At 41.2% G+C, this 19,087-nt stretch overlaps 1 protein-coding gene across 1 annotated transcript; it reads left to right on the plus strand.

Annotated features, from left to right (window-relative positions):
* Window positions 1-252: 252 nt before the first annotated feature.
* On the plus strand, window positions 253-11,930 carry NTPCR (nucleoside-triphosphatase, cancer-related; the record flags this gene model as incomplete). The annotated part of the gene is made up of 5 exons (XM_081998354.1): window positions 253-286; window positions 2,757-2,919; window positions 3,998-4,094; window positions 6,852-7,061; window positions 11,833-11,930. The coding sequence occupies 5 exons, from the start codon at window positions 253-255 to the stop codon at window positions 11,899-11,901; spliced, it is 573 nt and encodes a 190-aa protein (XP_081854480.1). The 3' UTR covers window positions 11,902-11,930.
* Between the last annotated feature and the right edge of the window lie 7,157 nt (window positions 11,931-19,087).

A 19,087-nucleotide genomic window follows, 5' to 3' on the forward strand; every position in this document is an offset into this window, starting at 1 on the left:
GGGTGCGCACCTCCCGGGGCGCCGCTCTGCGGGGCGGAGGCGGCAGAGCTCGCCGCCGCTTCACCACCGCCGCTGCTGCCTCCGGAGCCCTGCGCCAGGGCCAGCGGAGCGAGAGGGCGGGGGCGGTGCGGGGCCGCCGGCGCTGGGGCGGAGCGAGGAGGGGGGCGTGGCGCGGCGCGGGGCGGTGCGGCTCTTCCGTCAGCCGGGCCACGGCGCAGGGCGGGGGGAGAGGGTGGTTCGCGGTTCTCCGCGATGTCCAAGCACGTTTTCCTCACGGGACCCCCAGGTAGGCAGGAGGGGCGGGGGGAGGGACACGACCGCCGCCGGGGCCGCCCTGGGGCCTGTTTCGGCCTGGCCTGGCCTGTCCAGGCCTGTCCAGTCCAGCCGCCCTGCGCGGGGCCGGCGGGGCTGTGAAGCGCCTAGAGCCAGGGGAAGGCACCTGCTGGCGGGCTCCAGCCCCGGCCCGGGGTGTGAGGGAGCCCCGTGAGCTGCCGGCGGGCAGGCCTGTAGCTGGTCCGCTTCCCGGGCCTCGCCTGTTGAGCTCTGAGCTGCTGCGTTCATTAATTTGTTTCTAGCGGAAGTCCCTTTTAGCTGCCTGCCCAATCCCATGTCGGGTACGTTTCCAGATGCTGCTGGCTCCTGCTCTTCAGTTCAGTGTTGTGGGGAAAAAAAAAACCCAAACAAGAAACCACTCCTGGACACCTAATCCTGCTTCAATTAAACTGCAGCCATTAATGATTTCTGAGCGCGCATCTTTTCGGTAACTTAATTGTAGTGATTTAGCACTTCCAACCGAAGTAATGTTCAGTTTTAGGTAATAATTGGTATCTCAGCTGGGCAGGCCTTGATTGAGGCAGTGGCGTAGTTTATCATGGTAGGGGAACCTGATTATTGTGGAGGTAGAGTTGTGTAGAGTATGAGGGACGAGCTATAAGGTTGATAAAGAAATAAACCAGTTATTGTGATTGCAAAGCTTTCTTCTGTGGTCTGGAAGTAAAGCAGTGGGCCTAATTTTTGTGCATCTTTTGCAGACACCTGTCTTGTCTGGAATTAACTTAAAATGCTACAACTAGGCTGACATTAGCAATACCTTCCACCCACTTCATTCTGTCTTAACATCCACTGAAGAAAGGCAGTCCTCCAGGAGATGCAGAAGTTAGGCCTGCTTAGGCCTTGTCTCTGTTCATTTAACTGAAAGTGAGTGTACTGGTTTGATTAGCTAAATGTATAACTTTAAGCTTTCTTAAACTTAGTTTGAATAGTTTTAGCTTTCTTTGGCAATTTACTGAATGAAGGTAACCAAATTACAGATAGCAAATCTACTTAGTCAAATTAGTATAAATTTGCTTATAGAGACAAGGCCCTGGAAAGATGGTAGATATGATGGTGCCACATTTGTCATTTTATTGTTGTCCAAACGCCAGGAATCCCTTTGGCTTCAATTTTGAAAAGTTTGTTGTTGTTGGCAAGGTGCCCTTGAAGTCACAGAATATTTTGCCATTGATACTGACTGTTCAGAAAGTAGTTCCTAAATCTGCTTAAAATCTAAGGGAGGAATTTGGTATGTGAGTGTTGAAATTATTTCTGCTGGCATCTTTAGGTGCCTCACATTTGGTTTCTATTCCTAGTCTCCAAGAATTTAAAGGTTTATTTTGCAGGATATTTTCTGTCTTCTGATTTTTTTTTTTTGACAACAATGATTAAAAATGAAGTCATAATACTAAATTTTGAGAGAGGCAATAAAGTTGAGTTTAAAGAGAGATTGTCAAGGGAAATACTTGTACAATGGCAAAAGAGAAGAAATGGCTCCTTTGTGGGAACTGAGAGGATTTCTGGAACATGGCCAACGTTAACACTATAGAAAGTGCATCAAACTGTGCTAGTGGTGGTGAAGGTTTTAAGGATCTGTCTTAGGGTAAGAAAGTGGATTGTAGGACCACAGGATAATTCATGTGAGAAGGGATTTCAGGAGATGTAAAAGAGGGTCAGCTGTGAGGCCAGACCACATTGCTCAAGGCTTTATCCAGTCAGGACTTGAAAACCTCAAGGGATGTGAAGACTGTACAGCCCCTCTGAGCAACCTATTCCAGGGCTTGATTGTCCTCAGGATAAAAAAGCTTTTCCCTGTATCTAGTCAAAACCTCTCTTGCTTCAATTACCATAAGAAGCATGTTTCTGTTGTTGGAAATACTTTTTGCCGTGTGGGACCTGGTATCTCAGGGCCACTGAGTGCTTCTAGGACATCAGTAGAAGTAGCGTGTCCTTTGTGCCAGCTAGGCTCCTGGTAATTTTGACCTTGTGATCTTAACAGCGGGATGAATTCAGCTCTGTTCTTAAAAAGTAGCGAATAACAGTGGCAGAAAGGGAGATTCATCAGTCAGTCTTCCAGCTAGCTTGGGTATCAGTTGTGTAACAGTATGGCTGTCATGTATTTACCTGCCTTGGGGCAAGCTTTGTGGCCTGCCCGCACGCTATCTAAGAAGTTTAGTGGTAGCCTGGGATATTTTTACCGTTCTGTTGTGACTTCACTGTAGACATGCTTCTTAAAGGCTAATAAAACATTACAATGTCAGTACAAGATGAACTTTAAAAGGTATTTCTGTTCTTTCTTTTCCTACCATTTTAAAAAAAATTGCAAACTTAAAAAGTAATCAGTGTTCTCGCTGAACTGAGTCATTACTGTGGTGTTTAAAAATGGGCTTTTAGTGGAGAAGAAGATTAATCCTGTGTGCTTTCTGTTTTCTCTTTATTTTTAGGGGTTGGAAAGACTACTTTGATCCAGAAAGTTACTCAAGCTCTGAAATCCTTGGGCATTCCCACTGATGGATTTTACACAGAGGAAGTTAGAGAATGTGGCAGGAGAATTGGATTCGATGTTGTCACTTTGTCTGGAAAGCGAGGACCTTTATCTAGAGTCAGGTACTGAGGTTTTAATAACTGTTAGCGGCTTACTGTTTTATGCTTCCGCTCCAGTCTGTTGGCATGTTAAATGCTCCTGCAGAAAATGTTTTCCACCACATGTATGGCTTTCATGGTCAGGTTCGTTGTTCAGTTCTCATGTCCTGGCTGTTACCTGTATTGTGTATGTACACAGTGTCTCTACTGCATAGTGAAATACTGAAAATGTGCTGGGGAAAAGTGTTCTCTCTTATCACCTATTGTACACCAGAGAGAGAGGAAGCACTGCTGAGCCTCTTATTGTGAGGCCAAGTCTCTTTGGGATACAGTAAGTGGCTTAATTGTAGGCATGGAGGAAGACTTTTTGTTTCTACCAGCTAATTTATGGACACAGAAGTGGAAAATAAAAGGGCAGTTGCATGTAACATTGTTTTAAGGAGCCACTGGCTGACCCACAAAACCCACATGTGAATTTTAAGGAAAAAAAGGGTTTCAGAGCCCCATTAAGAGGGCCTCTGAAGTGTGGAGGGTCTTAGAGCCTCTCCTGATTCACTAGACTTAGCTCTTCACACTTTGCGCAAAACTTAGTCTAGACCCAGGTGTGATGTTAGCACCTCATTCAGACATAGTTGATCTAAATCATTTGCATACTGCTAATAAAGGAGGTTCACCTAGAATAGTGTGATGGAGCACATGCAGACTGAGTATTTTTCCAAGACTGTTTTGTCCATACTGAGATTTGGGCTACTGCTGTGATGCTGTTTGTAGTGTCACATTACTAAATTCAAAGATCTGAACTGCAGGCATGCATTTTCAGTTCAGTGTAAATATACCTGCTGGCTTTTAGATCCCTTCGTATACTGTTCAAATTTGAACTTACATAGTTGTAAAGGTAGCTTATGGTATAGTTATTATCTAAAAGTATGCTATCTGCAATATGATTTAATGGATGGGTCACAGAGTTTCTTTCCTTCTCTTAAAAGAATTAAGGGTATTTGACTTACTAGGTTAGCTTCTCATAAATCCATTTGAAATGACTGCAGTGAATTCTTACTCAACTCATTACTTAGAAGGAATTGTGTATCTCTTTCAAATTCAGTTCTGATTCTTCTACTTCAAGACGTGAATATCGGGTTGGACAGTATGTTGTAGACCTTGTTTCATTTGAGCAGTTGGTTCTACCTATGCTCAGAAATGTGAGTATTCTGTGAAAGCTGATGAAAAATGGATGCTTTATGATAATCAATGTTATTGGAAGGCACTAGTTTTTTATATTAATAAATGGCCTGTTTCTTGGATATTGCTGATTCTGAGTGACTTCAGGATCAGGAAGGTGGAGGGGCAAATCTGACTTGTTCTTTTCTGCTTATTGTGGTGTTGGAGAGATTGCAATCCCCTCTCATTTTTGATCTGACATTGTTCTATGAGCAGGACCTCCTTGTCCTGAGAGAGAGCCAATAGGGAGTTTTTTCCTATGCCACTGTCTTCTATATTGCAAAGCAAACAAAAGGTATGGAGGAGTCAGTGTGGAGTCAGTATGTCCAAAATAAAGGTTTTTGCTGCTGCTCTTCTTTACAGCCTTTTTTCCCATCTTGCTCTGATTCCCATATTCTTCCAGTAGACGCATTTGTTTCTTAAATCCAGTGCTTATTTTTGATTACCAGTGTATACGTGCAGACTGGTAGGTTTTAACTGATAATAGCAGCCTGATAATTTGGTATTTAGCCTGCTGCGCCAGGAGTGCTTTGACTGTGACAAGACTTTCCACACAGTCTTTTTCCTATCCTTCTCCTAACATTCTGTTACTGCCTTTTTCCTTCTCCTTCCTCTCCCTCACTCCAATCCTTCCTCTCTCCAAAATTAAACAAGAACAGATCTGATTTGGGCAATAACCTATCACAAATAGGGTGCAGCAGCTGCTGAACTGTACTACTAAAAAAATCCTGTTGTGATTTTTCTACACTGCCAAAGCTCAAGGGGCCAAGGAAGAAGGGACTTCCTAATGAACTTTGAAAGAACAAAAGAAAAACAAAGAGGTGTAAGGAGCTAAATTGAGATTGAGGATCTGATTCTTGTTTTGTTAAGGAACATTGAAGTCTGAGAGTAGGGAAGCAAAGACATTGGGGGCAAGGGAGAAAGGAAATATGAATAAAATGGGAAGGTTTTTCTATGTTTAATTTCACTGTAACTTGATTTACTATGTCAGTAAATAGAAGGGTAGTTTACTAAAAAAGACTTCATTAAGCCAGTACTGTACTCTGAATCTTTTTACTGCTGCATTAATGTCCAGGAGAGATCTTGCTAGAAGGGTGTTAGCAGGGTTGAGTTTTTCTGATTGTTATGTAGCTTTCTGCAAGTACAAGAGAGTGAAGAGAAGAAGAAAAGGGCCAGCAGGGTCAGACAGTGCATGACCCTGTTCTCGTTGAAAATGCTGTTAATCATTTTTGTGGGAATGTGGTCATGCATGTAGGCGGCACAAAATGGGAGAGGAGGAGAGTGAGGAAGATGATAGGACTGAAACAAGAAGAGACAAATGAAGAATGAGGGCAGGAGGGTCATAGGTATGGCCTGATCAGAGAGTAGCACTGAGTGGGCATGTGCCCATTTAGTGTTGAGGACAGCTTCATCTCTTAAGGCTTGGATCTCGTTCACTCCAGTGAGAACAGGGGCAGATCCTACAATGGATGATCTCTCTGGTTCTGGAAACTTTACCAGGCAGGACTGAAGATTTTTTTCAAAGCAAAATGCTCTGTTTCTCAGTGTGTGACCTAGTGACTAGTATTGGCTTTTTAGCTCACTGATTTGTGAAAGGATTTTAGATAAAACAGCTACTCAGCAGGCACTTAGCTTGAAAAGATTTTGGATGCTTGTTATATGGTTCTTCTACTTTCCCAGAAGCAAATACTTTGCCTTCACAGGGGAAAACATTTTGATTTTTTTTTCCTTTTTTTTTAGGTTCTGTATAATATAGCTGGTATTGGTATATATTCATGGATCTACAGTGGTGTTTTGACTTGATTTCCTCCTCACTTCTGTAAATAAGGGAGTACAGTTCTTAGTTACCTCTACCAAGAGAGGGTGGGCAGTGCACTTCCTTTTCTGTTGAAGAGTTCCTTTGCTTTCTGAGTTGTCTTTCCCTCAGTGGCAATCACCCATGTTGTCCCCTAGAATTCCCTGCTGCTCACACCAGTCTGCAGCATGGTACTGTTTGGCACAGTATTCACTTCATGAAAAAAAGCAAACGAACCACAAATGTAGTTAATTGTTAGTATCGTGCCTATCTTACGATCCAGGGGGATGACTAGGACTATAGAATAAGCTGTATCTCAACAAAGAGGTGGAAGATGACTGTTCTGATGTGAGAGGCTTGGAAATGGCTTGATTGTTATCCAGATGTTTTTGAAAAAAGTTAGTTGTTCTGAGAGAAATGTTATTTTGACCCTCCTTTGGCCCAGCTAAAAGAGGAGAAACTTCCAAATCTAGATTTAATGCAAGTATTTTTTATTATTGTTTTACTACTAGTATTGTGTGGATATTGATCTATTCTAAATGCATAATTTGATGGGAAGAGTGAAGTTTTGAAAAATTGGTATCCCTCAGATTGATTGAGAGCTACTAGCAGGCAAAGTGCAGTTCTTAATAGTTAAGTAGTTCATAAGGGACCATTATGAGAATTCTGCTTTGGAGGAAAACTGATATTATGGATATTTCCTATTGTAGTTGGTATTTATGCTGTACATAAATTTTTGTCTTTCCAAAGATCTGTGCTGAAATAGAATCGGTAGATTTATAAGTCTGTCAGTTACCAGCAGCAGCTTTGACTCTTCCACTTTCCCCAGTATTACAACTGAATTGATTTCTTTTGGAGGTATTTCTTTTATTAGCATAGAAATTATTTCTGTTGCTTGTTCTAAGTTGTGTTGCTTACAGTCTTTTGATACACTTTTCCACAGGTAAACCATGGTAGTGATGCAGAGAAGAAAATTTGTGTGATAGATGAGATTGGTAAAATGGAACTCTTCAGCCAGGCTTTTATTCAAGCTGTTCGTCAAACGCTGACTGGCTCAGGGACTGTGGTGCTTGGAACTATTCCAATACCTAAGGGAAAGCCACTGGATCTTGTTGAAGAAATAAGAAGTAGGAAAGATGTTAAAGTGTTCAACGTGAGTAACATTTAATATCCTTAAAGAGCCTTCTGTTCTAGGTTGCTGGTTTGTATTTGGCTCTGTTTAAAAACTAATTGTTACTACAAATTGATAGCTGTGGTTAGCTATGTGGTATGAAATACGTTTTTTTCGTTTCCATTTTATCCTTAATGGGCAGGTGTTCACCTTATTAAAAAAAAAAAAAAAATCACATTTGGCACTTACTGTAGCAGTCTCACACAGCTGGCTTTGCTTGTGAGGAGCTGTAGAAGTAATGACATAGTTGTTTTAAAAGGTTTTCTTGCTGTAGTATTATTGCCGTATAAGTATTCATTATTCCTAAGAGTTAAATCTTTTAAAGTACAGTCAGATTTTAAACCTTTTTTTTCCCAGACTGGCTTGCAGAAATATTACCAGTAATCATATTCAAGGGAAAAAAAAAAGCGAAAAAGAAAAAAAAAAAAAGGCAGCAGTGGAGTTTGCAGAAATGATTTCTAGAAAAAGAAAGATGCTTGTAAATGGAGTGTACTTTCTCTGGAGTCAGTGAACCAATTTTGGAATTCATTATGTTAATTTTACAGACATAGTTTTCAGAATATTAGGGCCTCAAAGTGCATTTCTGATCAGTTACAAGGAGGTTCTCAAAAACTTACCACAATAAAACACAGTTTGTTCACAGGAATACATGTGTGAGGTATCCTTAACACCTGTAAAGTGTCCTGGATGCTTCACAAAAACAAGCTAAATGCAGCCCCCATTCCTTTGATTTATTTTTCTGTTCAGTGTGTACTATTTGTAGTAGAGAATAGAGCTCTATATCCAAAACTGAACTGTGCATCTCTAAGTTACAAATACAGTAAGTGGAACTTACACACCCTGGCTTACTAACACGGGTAATATGCTGTAGAGCAGTATACTGTTGTACTTCTCATAAAGAACAGTCTGTGTCACAGTGAGAATGCTTACTTTGTTTTCATCCAAGTGAACAAGGAAGGTAAAAACACTATCTCAACAACTTCATACTGAATGATCTTAATTACTGCAGAGAAAGCAAAGCCTCCATCTGCTTTTTTCCTCTTCAAAGTGGGATTAGTAAATCTGCAATGCTCAGAAAAGTTTCTCAGCTTTCTTTTAGTTGGTGGTCCCATCATCATCTTCAATTTCTGTTTTTTAAATTAAATGCCTGTTTGATTAAGTGCTAAAGCAATCCTAGGAGCAGAGAGAAGAGTCCTTTCCTCATGTAAGCATTCAACTCCTACTGTTCCTTTCAGAGATAAAACCCCAGGTTTTCCACTGAGAAGCTGATGGGTGTTAGTTGTCAGGCTGATGAACAGGGATGCATGTGAGCGTAGATTTTATATGACTTGCTTTACAGTGGTAGGATTGGGGAAAGGGAATGGAGAGTGCCTCACTGAAAGTAAAAGTCATTTGGTGCTTAGTCTGCAGTCACAGCAAGGCAGTAGTGTGTGTTTGGCCCTCTCGGGAGGAAACAGAGTGCTAGAAAACAGCATTTGGCTTTTCAAGGAAGTTTTTGAGACTTCCCCTGTCTCTTTTTATCAGGTGATATTCTAAGGGCGTGTGCCACTCAGTCTCGGGTTGTTAGCTGTATCAGTCTGCTGATATAATCTTTCTCTTACGTTCAGACTACAGCCAGCAAAAGTCTTCCTGTAAATTTCAGTGGAGCAATGTTTTCTCTAGCTAAAAAAAAAAAAAACAAAAAACCACTTTACTGAAAAAATGAGCCATCCTGTTTATGCTGCTGAGATTTGGATGTGCAGGTTTCTTTGTTTAGAGTTCTCTGGTGCATCCATTAGCCAAAACGTGTGACAGACTGCAGTAGTTCCCAGGTGGCAGACCTGCTAGGCTAAAGTCTTGTGCAGGAGAGCATCTGTCTCACTTGCTCCAGTGACACGCTGCATGGTCTTTCCCAGCTAGTTAACATGTGTGCATGAGCAGGAGCAGAACCTGCCCGTGGGGAGTCAGAGGTGTTACTAGCTGAAGTAAATATTGGATCACCAGCTATGTTCTTCAAGGGCTGTGGCATGGGGAGAACCTGGAGTGCCCAAATAGCTCGTGGTCAGTAATTTCTTAGTAACTTTAATGGTGCCTGGAAGTGTGCGGAGGTAGGTGGCTACCTTCCAAAAATGTTCTGCCTGCTTTGTCACTTAATATTGAGCTAGGCTGCATCCAAGTAACTCGGCAGAGTTTTCTCATCCTTCTTTTAGTGTCACAAGGATGGTAAGTCCATAGAGACAGCTGTTTGGGGTTTTACAGTCCATTCTGTCTTGAAAGCATATTCAGTTGGTGTAAATGGGTCCAGATGCCCTAAAAGCAGTTGAGGGTTTGGTCCCAAATATTTAATTTATTATGTTTAGAGCACTTAATGATAGGAGCTCTGATATTTAACACATTTCTTTCCATTGTTGCCCAATTCCATTTTGCTGAGAACTAAACTTTCCAGTGAAACTACAGAGGCTCTTTTTGCAGTGCTTGGGTCTGTGTAGTTTTGCAGACAGTGTCATAAATAGGATCAGATTATCCCTAGCAGCTGGCACATAGTCATTTTCTTCCATTTTCCCACCTATTAATTTTGCTTCCATGAAACGCGTTAGTGAAGTTTGGTTGCATATGCCTTTTAGGAAAGAAAATAAATAGTTAAAAGGACCAGAAGAAAAAATGGTTGCATTTGAACAGACTGTACAAGAGGATTTCCTTGACAGTACTTTAACAGTTAGGGGAATAAAGCTTTTGTCTTCTATTGTTGCCTGCTTGGAGTCTAGGTGCTAGTTTCCTCCAAATTACCTAAATGCGTAGTATAAGCAGCATCCACAGTTATTTTCAGCTCCCTGTCTACAAATCTACCCATCTGTTTGTACGTTCAGTACAGATACTGGGAGACTTGTTCTCTCTGGGAAAGCTGCCTGCACAGAATGGCTCCAGATCTTAAGAGGAGACTTATATCTATTAAGCAGCCTTTGTAAAACAGTTGTGAAAATTTCCCAGCACTTGGCACTTTCTCTCTGCTGCTCTCACTGGACTTCTGGCATGTAGGTATGGAAAAGGGATAGATAAAATGTAGTATTGTTTTTGTTGGCTGTGAGACAGTGGTAAGAGCTATTAGATGTTCAGAAGGTCCTTTGAAAGTCAGGATATCAGGACACTTGCTGTGAGATTCAGAGTTTGGCTCATCTGTGCTCTGTGCCTTGTTTGCCTTGGGGTCTCAATAGCCTTACTGAAGAGCAATTCCATTCTTTGTTGTCTTGCTCTCTTTGTTATTGTGGGGTTTTTTTCTGTTTATCTTATAATAAGCTTGGAATGATACTCAATAAAAACAGCAATAATTTTCATTTCAAAAGGTAATTTCATTCCCCTTTTTTTTTTTTAAATGTCACTTTTTCATCAGTCCCATGTTGATCTGCTCTCTTGTATTCAAGTGGTGTAGATGAGACCACCAGGTTTTGCAGTGTTGGTTTACATCATTTGGTTAAGATGTCTGTGACTGTAAATAGCAGTAGGCTCCTAGGGCCAAATTATTCAGGTAGGACTGTCACCTATTTAATAATATTAACATTAATGTTAATAATACTTCTTTCTCCTGTTTAGTATTGACTGTAGTACTGGAAGGGGTACAAACCCTTGTGCTCAGATCTTAAATGCAGCTACAGCGAATGCAGTGAACCCTTGCTGGTGGTTTTATGCCATGCATAGTATGGTGTCTCTCCTTCCTCATCAAACAGATTTCTCAAACTTTGTTAAAAATATGAATGCCTTTTTTTTTTTTTTTTTTGACTCATCTGTCTCTGTCTGATTTCTTCCTGTCCTCTCTGCAGGGATCTGAACAGTGGGGAAAATTTCTTCGGCTTTTTACAATAAGGCTTTTGCTGACACTTCACGATTGCTTGTTAACCCTTTCACCACCCCAGCCATCTCCCCAGGTTTTGGTGGAGTTAGTAATGCGTGGCACTGGGTTCTGTATCAGGACGCAGTCTATCAAGAAGGGGTAATTTACACACACCCGTGCCCCCAGCTCTCTGCTCTATGGTTGCTGTACCGGGGAGCTGAGCTGACTAGCAAGTGCTAGTATTTGCTTGGCAGTTTACAGTAATCTGCAGATGCTGCAATGCAGATGGGCCCAGCAATAGAAAGGACAATGGACCATACGGATTTTCACATGTACTGGTCCTAAAGCCCAACATTTCCAAGGACTGGTCAACCAAAGGTGTACCTCAGTGTGCTACAAAAGCCCTCCAGCTTTCTCAAGTAGTCTTATTTTCTTCTTCAATACTGTGCAGAATCTTATTTCTTCTGCAATACTAAGGTTTCTCAGAATACAGAGTTGCACTGCTAAGCCTGTTTTAATTTTTTTCATTGCAGATGTTTTTGACTAGGTCTGTCATCCTAATAAATACAACCCTTTCAAGTACTGAAGGGATAAGAACTCTACTTTATAGTAGGAAAATTGTATTTGGTAATTGAAAAGGACTTCTAGGAATGACAAAAGTACACGCTGGTTCTTCAAGTGATTCTTGTTAGTTATTCAGGCCCTGAATAATACTGCAAAATATCCTGGGTAATTAAATCAAAAAGATCACTGAATATTCAATTACATATGCAGGTTTGTGGGTTTAGTTTATTGTGTTCTCAGTAGCAGAAGGCAGGTGTTTGACACTCAACATTCCTCCTCTGAGGAAGAAATGCACTTGAATTTTTGCTTTGTTTGTTTTTGAAGTAAACACTGATGTAGAGGTTATTTATCAAATTACATCAGTTTTCATTTCTCTTTCTCTAGGTTAGTAAGGAAAACAGAAACAACATTTTGCAAGACATCTTGGCAGCTGTGGAATCCTGCAGAAAATGAAGACCTTTTCTCGCCTGTAAACACTAAAGCTTTTGTTTTAACAAAGCATTACAACACTTTGTGGATGTTTTAGTCTGTCCTTCCTGCTTTGGCCCCTGGAGGCTTTACTGGAGCCTTCAGGATAAGTAAGGTAAAACTGGCAATACTCTAAAATGTGAAAATGTCATAGCAGGATTCTTGTTTATTCAGTTCACAAGCCGATCCATTCAAAAAATTGAACAGATGCGTAGTTAACATCCAGTTCTAATCTGGGTATCTGGCTCTGATCCTAGTTATACCATGTAAAAAGCAATTAACTGTAAAAACTGTTTGAGATCTTAGTCTTTCAGAGTGTGGTGTGGACTGTTCTGCCTAGAGAGCAATTCAGTATCTGGAACTTAGCTCCAATGTAACAGAACAGAACCCTGCATAAAATATGTGTGTGCTCTGCCTGGTTTATGTAGAAATATCTTTGCTGTCGGTGACCCAGCTTAGGTGTGTCAGAGTGTGTTTCAGCATGGGCGCTGACGATTCCTGAGGTAGAAGGAATAAGCAGATGCTCTCCCCGTACCCCCAAAGACCCCTCTCTCCACTTGCAGGGTAAGAAGGATTATCTATAATTTCAAGGAAATTTCCTGTAGTCCCAAGTGGTATTTACAGAATTCTACTTCAGGAGGAAAAATAACCAACTTTGCTCTCTCCTAAGTGGCCCAGCCAGTAGTTGATAAGAGGGCTGCATTTTGGATTTATTTTAAAGTTTCTGTCGGCAATACTGCCTCGTACCCACTTAAAAAATTATATATATATAAATCTTCAAGTCCGTGAAGTTCAGTCAAATCTTGACTTGTGTTTTTCATGCAGAGTTTATTAAGTCAGGGTCGACTTAATACTGCATTTGTCTATATGGGTTTTACAATGTTATGTTTATTGATGCTTTTTTGTTTGGTTGGGTTTTTTTCCTTGTTCAGTTCTGTACATGCTTAATGGTTAATGGTGACATAAGAAGTGTTTGAGAGTATTAGACAATGTGTTTCCCTATGAGGTGTGCAAATGTGTTCAGGAAAGGTGCTACCACTTAATCAGTTTTGCATGTTGTGAAAACAGAATTCCCTCCCAGGTGTACACTTGTTCATTGTATGATTTATAGTCATCTCTGGCTGTAAAAAGTTGTTGAGAATTCAGTCCTTTCTTAACTTTTTTTCTGTTCAGTTCAACAACTGTTAAAATGAGCAAACTATTTAAAGTCATTTTAAAATATCATTTTAGTTATTTATGTCTGTAAAACTGACACCCAAAGTTGTCGGGGGCTGGATGGTGCCCTGGAAACAGCTGGGAGCATGGAGGGAATGTTCTTTCTCTCTCCTATGTTGAGAACGAGGGTCTGTACAAACGTTGCCCCTCCACAGATGGTCGGAGGTACGTGCCATGTTAGAGGATGCCATGGCCTTGTTCCCTGGCTGCCCCATTATACTACCGTTCTGCCCAAATCCATTTGGGTGGTAGTATCATCTTAATAGTATTTGGGAAAAAGAGAATTCCGCTTAGGGTCCTACTCCTTTGAGAATGTACAGCTCCTGGCTGCTTTTTGCAAAATAAAGCTGTGCCCTTAAGGTATCACTAATCCCTTAATTACGTCAGGCATCTTACTCAAACAAGACACCTTGTTAGAGATGAAGGACTTGGGAATAAGTAAACTAGTAAACTTTTTCAGGGCTATGTGCCATAGACTTTTGAACAGGAACCTCTCTGCGCTTAAGTGTTGGATGTCCTACTGTTTCAATGTTAAGTCTCTTAAGCTGTAAAATATGCTGCAAAAGAATAGTTATTTCAATGGTTGAATAATTACCCAAAGTCTAGCGAAGTTTTAATGCGACTGCAATTAAGTCTTCAATGAGGACTGACCTTTAAAGCTAAATAAAATGGAGATATTTGACACATCTCTGTAGAGGCTAGGGAGGAGACTTCCAAAATGGAGGTGGATTTCTTCTTCACTGGAAGTATCAGGCCTTTTAAAGCAAAGGGTATTTTTGCTACTGACATCAGTGGCTCTTGCTTTCTGCTACCTATCTCAAGATTGGTGAGAGTCTTTAATTTGTTGTTGTTCTCTTTTTAAGCCCATCTTCCATCTGAGCTAGAGTGCTTTTCAAGTGAAATAAAGAGAATTTTTGTGGTCTCTGTTCAGCAGGAGATCCTAGATGACCGTAACAGTCATGTCTGGCCTTTAAATCTGAGACAGTCCCGAAGAAATGATTCACCTGCTTCAAATATACATCGAGTGAGTGAGAAAGTAACCTTTCCAACTGAACGTAGTTTTTATGATACCTTGTGTTTACTTTAGAGGTAAAAATTTATTGTCTGGTCTTGCACTAGTAAAATATTTGGAAGGCCTTGAGAGCACTGTAACAACAAACAGAGCATTCACAATTCCCCTGATGGGCTGATTTTACTAATAGCACACATTTGGTGAAAATAACCTCTGATGTACCAGCGAGATTCCAGATGACAACATTAGTGCACCTGCAGGTTTTAATTGGTGCAAAAAAGGGGAGAATATGAGGTACCAATTACTCTCTTGAAGCCCAAGAATCAAGGATGTTTTTGGCAGAGAGGCTTGTAATTCCAACATAAAATTGCGCACAGCATGGAATAAACAGGGCCTGCATTATTTATCATGTATTAAACAATTTTTGACTTGTAAAACTCTGAGAAGGCTGAATGAGAGAGGTGAATCTTTAACACTGGACCTACTGCAACGTTAATTGTAATATGTCTGTGTTGCAGATTTAAGGATGTACAAGCACTATTGAAACATTGTAATTAAATACCAGCTCCCAATCCAGAGAGTAATCTAAATATGGCAATAATTGGGTAGTTAAAAAATATGCATTGATGAGAGGATGATTATTACATGCTGGGGAATTTAACTGGTAATTCTAATCTTCTAAAATGAGCTGCACAAAATTCAGCTAATCTTTAACTTAAATTCTCCAGCAAGAGAAGAGCAGTCAGTTGGTGGGTTGGAGCCAAATGCAGATGACATTTCTTGCTTTATTCTAATAAATAGCTTTTCAAAAAAGCTGTGAATGACATCGCAGAGACTCCTAAGAACTTAATAGTTTCAGAATGTCACTCAGAGATATTGAGAGTATCTGGTCATCTTGTTGAGGGAGAAAAGACACTGATAAGTCCTTTTTGTCAACATTTGTCTTAAATGCAATGAATGCCAAGATTTTCTGTTGATGGCAGTGAGGTGAGGCTTTTCAACAAGAACTCCAGCTCCTCACACAGAGGAAGTTTGTATGACACTTCAAAATGGAGGGAACAGCAAGGACCTCTGGTATTTTTGGATGAACGGAAGCAAACTTTGTACACTGTGCCTATCACCGTTTCCTACTAGCTTGCTGTGGTGGGAAGCGGCCAGGCTGGATGTGAGCAGTTCATCAGTCTGTGGCTGGCTTTGGTAAAATGTTACTAAAAGTCTTTTTTACCAGTTCTTCAGGCCATGTTTCACCCTTAGGAGTGTAGCACATGGCTCTTACTGTATGATGTAAACAAGAGTCTGTTAGTGAAAGGAAAATTTAAGAAAACAAAACGGGAGGGGGGTAAGTATCCCACATTTAATGCATGAGCTGTAGTGTGTCTGTGCTTTACCATACACTCATTATCCTCCTTCCTGCAGCCTGCTGTACTGTATGTGTTCCTCTCTGCTCTCTGGTTGCGAGGGCCACACTGAGCCAGTGTGGATAAAAATCACTCCCAGTGTTTCTTTTCAGCAGTGGTGATGTTGTCTGGGGTTAAGGTGGGGGGAGGCAGATAAGGCCTCTGACATTTCTATGAAAGAACTGCAGGTACCAAATGCTCCTGTGGATTGAATGCTGGATTTCCTCAAAGGGGACATTCAGCTTGCTAGCAAGCCAGGAGTGTCACTGCTTTCAGGCTGTAGAAACAAGAAGGTTCTGGGCTGGCTGAATGTGCATTGGGCAGGCTTCTGCCTTCAGCCTTGCCCTCTGCAGCTCCAGAAAAATTCAAGCATAGCACCTGAATCTTCAAAACCAAGACAAAATGGAACTGCGTATAAAAGGTACCTATGTGGTGGTGGTGGTTATCCTTCCTGCATCACAGCTGGGGTAGGAGATCTGGTATCTTGCCTAGGGCAAGTCTTAACAGTGTTACTTGTGAAGATTGTGAAATTTACCATCAGTGCTGCAGCTGACTTAAAAGCAGTGAAAGTTGCCTTTGCTTTTCATTCAGAGCCCTAAACTGGCCACCAAGTGGGGTTCCTAAGGTGTCACAGGTACTTCCATCTTACAGCTGTGAAGCACCTCGTGTGTGAGGTTAAGTATCAAGCTGCTTAGGTCTTTCAGGAATGAAAGTATGGCTTAAAGCCTTTGTGTGTCTGTAGGTGCTGGTGCTGAGAATAGCATTCCTATGGACTCAGGTGCCTTTTGGTGCTATGCAGAGCTGTTCTGAACAGCTTGCCTGTTGAAATTAGGCCTTGTGTAAAGCTTCGGATTTGTTAGCTTTGTGTGCATCAGAGCCTTAAGTGAGTCTTCTGTCATGTAGAGAGTAATCAGGTCTATCTATCTCTACCTCATGCAGACATGGGGGGCAGTCTAAGATGTGTTTAACCCATACAACTGTATACCTAGTTCCAGGTTTCATTTCTAACCATTATGTCTGATTATTCTGTAGGATTGGCCCATATTTAAAAACACTGCATAAGCAGTAGTCTTATTAATAACAACAGACCATCCCCAAAATTATGGAGAAATGTATTGTTGGGAGAGCTTGTGCTGTCATCTTGGATTTACTTTTTGTCCTTGTTACTGTTAATGGTCACTTTTTCAACCTACTATACTTTCAACAACTTTAAGGCAAAATAAACTGTTAAGACATGGCCATGAAAAGGAACTGATTTTTCAATCTTACCTTGACTCCTGCTCTGCACTGCTTGTATGCTGTGCCTCAACAAAGGATTCGAGTTAGTTAGGACATGGCTTTTCTGGCAGCCACCCTGTGCAGCAGTAGGCTGGGCTTCACAGCACACTGCTGTCCCCAAGGAGTTTTGCTCCAGGGGCCTGTGGCTTGAACTGAGTCAGGAACTGTGAGGCAGCTGCATTATCTTAGGGTGCAGTACCCAGAGGCCATGGAGGTGGTGGAGTCTGTTACAGAAGACGTGGTGCTGGGGGAAGGTGGTGTTGCTGGGCCTCAGTCTGTGCTAAGCGGATACAGTGGCTTGCTGCTGGAAGGATTTGTGCAGCTGTTTACCCATCTGGTTTAATATGCTTGGGTTGGAGACAGAGAATAATTTAGGTTGATTGGGACTACTGGAGTGAGTTACTTTTGGTGGAAATTAATTCAAACTTAAAGATGTGAAAACTGGAGGCCTAAGTGAGGCTAATGGAATATGGAAAAGTTTTTAGTGCTTTCCACAGCCACCTGTTTGCCCTGCCTCCACACAAGGCAGGGTTTAGGAAGACAAAGCAGTGATGGTTTATCTTAGTAGACTGCCATGCAGAAGGCCCCAAGGCAGAAACGGGGCTGGCGGCTGTAAGAGCCCTCCTGTATAACCTCCATCCTTCATTTGTAATGAAGCACTTCATGAGCAGGGTGGTGGGAGGAAAGGTATGATCTGCCAGAAATGGTCAGAAGGGAGCAGCTGAATTCAATTTCCTCTTTTATATCACACCTGGATGCAGGGCCTAAACTGCACTGATGACTGTGTGTCTCCGGGGGCTGTACGTGAATACTCTGCTTTTGCCCTTGCGAACATGATCAGAATTTTGCCTAGGTTGTGCTGAGCTTTAGAAATAATCAATTCATCAAGATCTGAAGTGAAAGAAAAACATAGATTCCTCAACTTTGTAAGGCAGAAAGCAAGTGAAAACAATTCCAAATAAAAAAAGAAAACCCAAAAACTGCTGCCACACAAAACAAAACATAGTTGGATCATTTTATTTTCACAAGGTGTTATTTAGTTCTATTACTTATAATCTTAAGTGTGGCACAGTAGGAAGCTCAGAACGCAACTGTGTATCGCCTAACAGTAATAAGACTTAGCTACAGCATCTCTTGTTCAATCTTTCTTGTTAATTGGGACAAGAGAGCCTGGTTGCACATCATTGTGTTGAGAATTAGAAACAATCTATGGTAGTTATAGTAAAGAGGCCGAGCAAGACACTGAGAGCTGCAATTTTTTTAATTAAAAAAAAAGAATGAGGAGAACACACGTGTGTGTTTAGATGCTATAGTAGAGGAAGGATTTGTTGTAACCTTTTGGCTTCCAAAGTAGTCATGCATTCCTGTAAATCAGTGTTTCTCAAAGTTTGTGAAGGTGTGACATACCTTTTTGCATCATCTGTCTTTATGCAACTATTAAATTGGCAGCAGTTTAGTTTCTCTGGGGGAGGGAAATCAGAATGCTCTGTAATTACTGGTTACAAGCCTTTATGGACACTGAGCTGTGTCCAGCAATTAAAGGCATTTAGCTGTTCCCTTCCTAGTACTAACACTTCCAGACAATAATTACAGCCTGCTTTGCACTTTCCTGTCCTTGAGGAAGACTCCCCTGGGCCCTTTTGCAACTGCCAATGGGGCTGTTGCCTGGAATTTGAGAAACACTGCTGTAAACCAAACAGGAGCATGAGATAATACCTAAGAGCAGCTATTATGCAAAGCTGCCGCCTTTGCAAGTACGGTGCACCATACATTTTTGAAGGCTTTCCATGCACTGGAGACGTTCTTTTCTCACACTTGACTTTTGTTAATCCTTGTAGCATGGGTCAGTCACACTATTTCAATAGAGCTGCATGCAGGATATCAATCTGTGATTCTATGTTGCTATTCAGAATTGCCACCTGCATAACATGTTAAAGAAAAATAAAACAGATTTATTAGGGAAAAAATCCCACCAGATTTAGCTCTAATGTTACAATACCTGTTGTACTGTCCTTTTATGTATTCATTGCTTCTGCTCAAAGTTGCCTTTTGCTATATGTTATATATCAAATGCCAATTACTTTGCATGCAATCAGCTGTGTAGTTATGGCAGGAAAGAGATGTCTTGTGTGCTTTTCACTGAGTTGTATTAATATTTCCCACTGTATTCATCCATGATTCCAACTGTTCCAGGGGAAGGAATGTTAAACTGCTTGTATTAGTTCTAGGATTTAAAAGAACCTGAGATGAAGTGGCACTGTGTGTTTTT

Source organism: Phaethon aethereus (genome assembly GCF_964289735.1).
Source record: "Phaethon aethereus genome assembly, chromosome: 3".
In the NCBI taxonomy this organism is placed as follows: Eukaryota; Metazoa; Chordata; class Aves; order Phaethontiformes; family Phaethontidae; genus Phaethon; species Phaethon aethereus.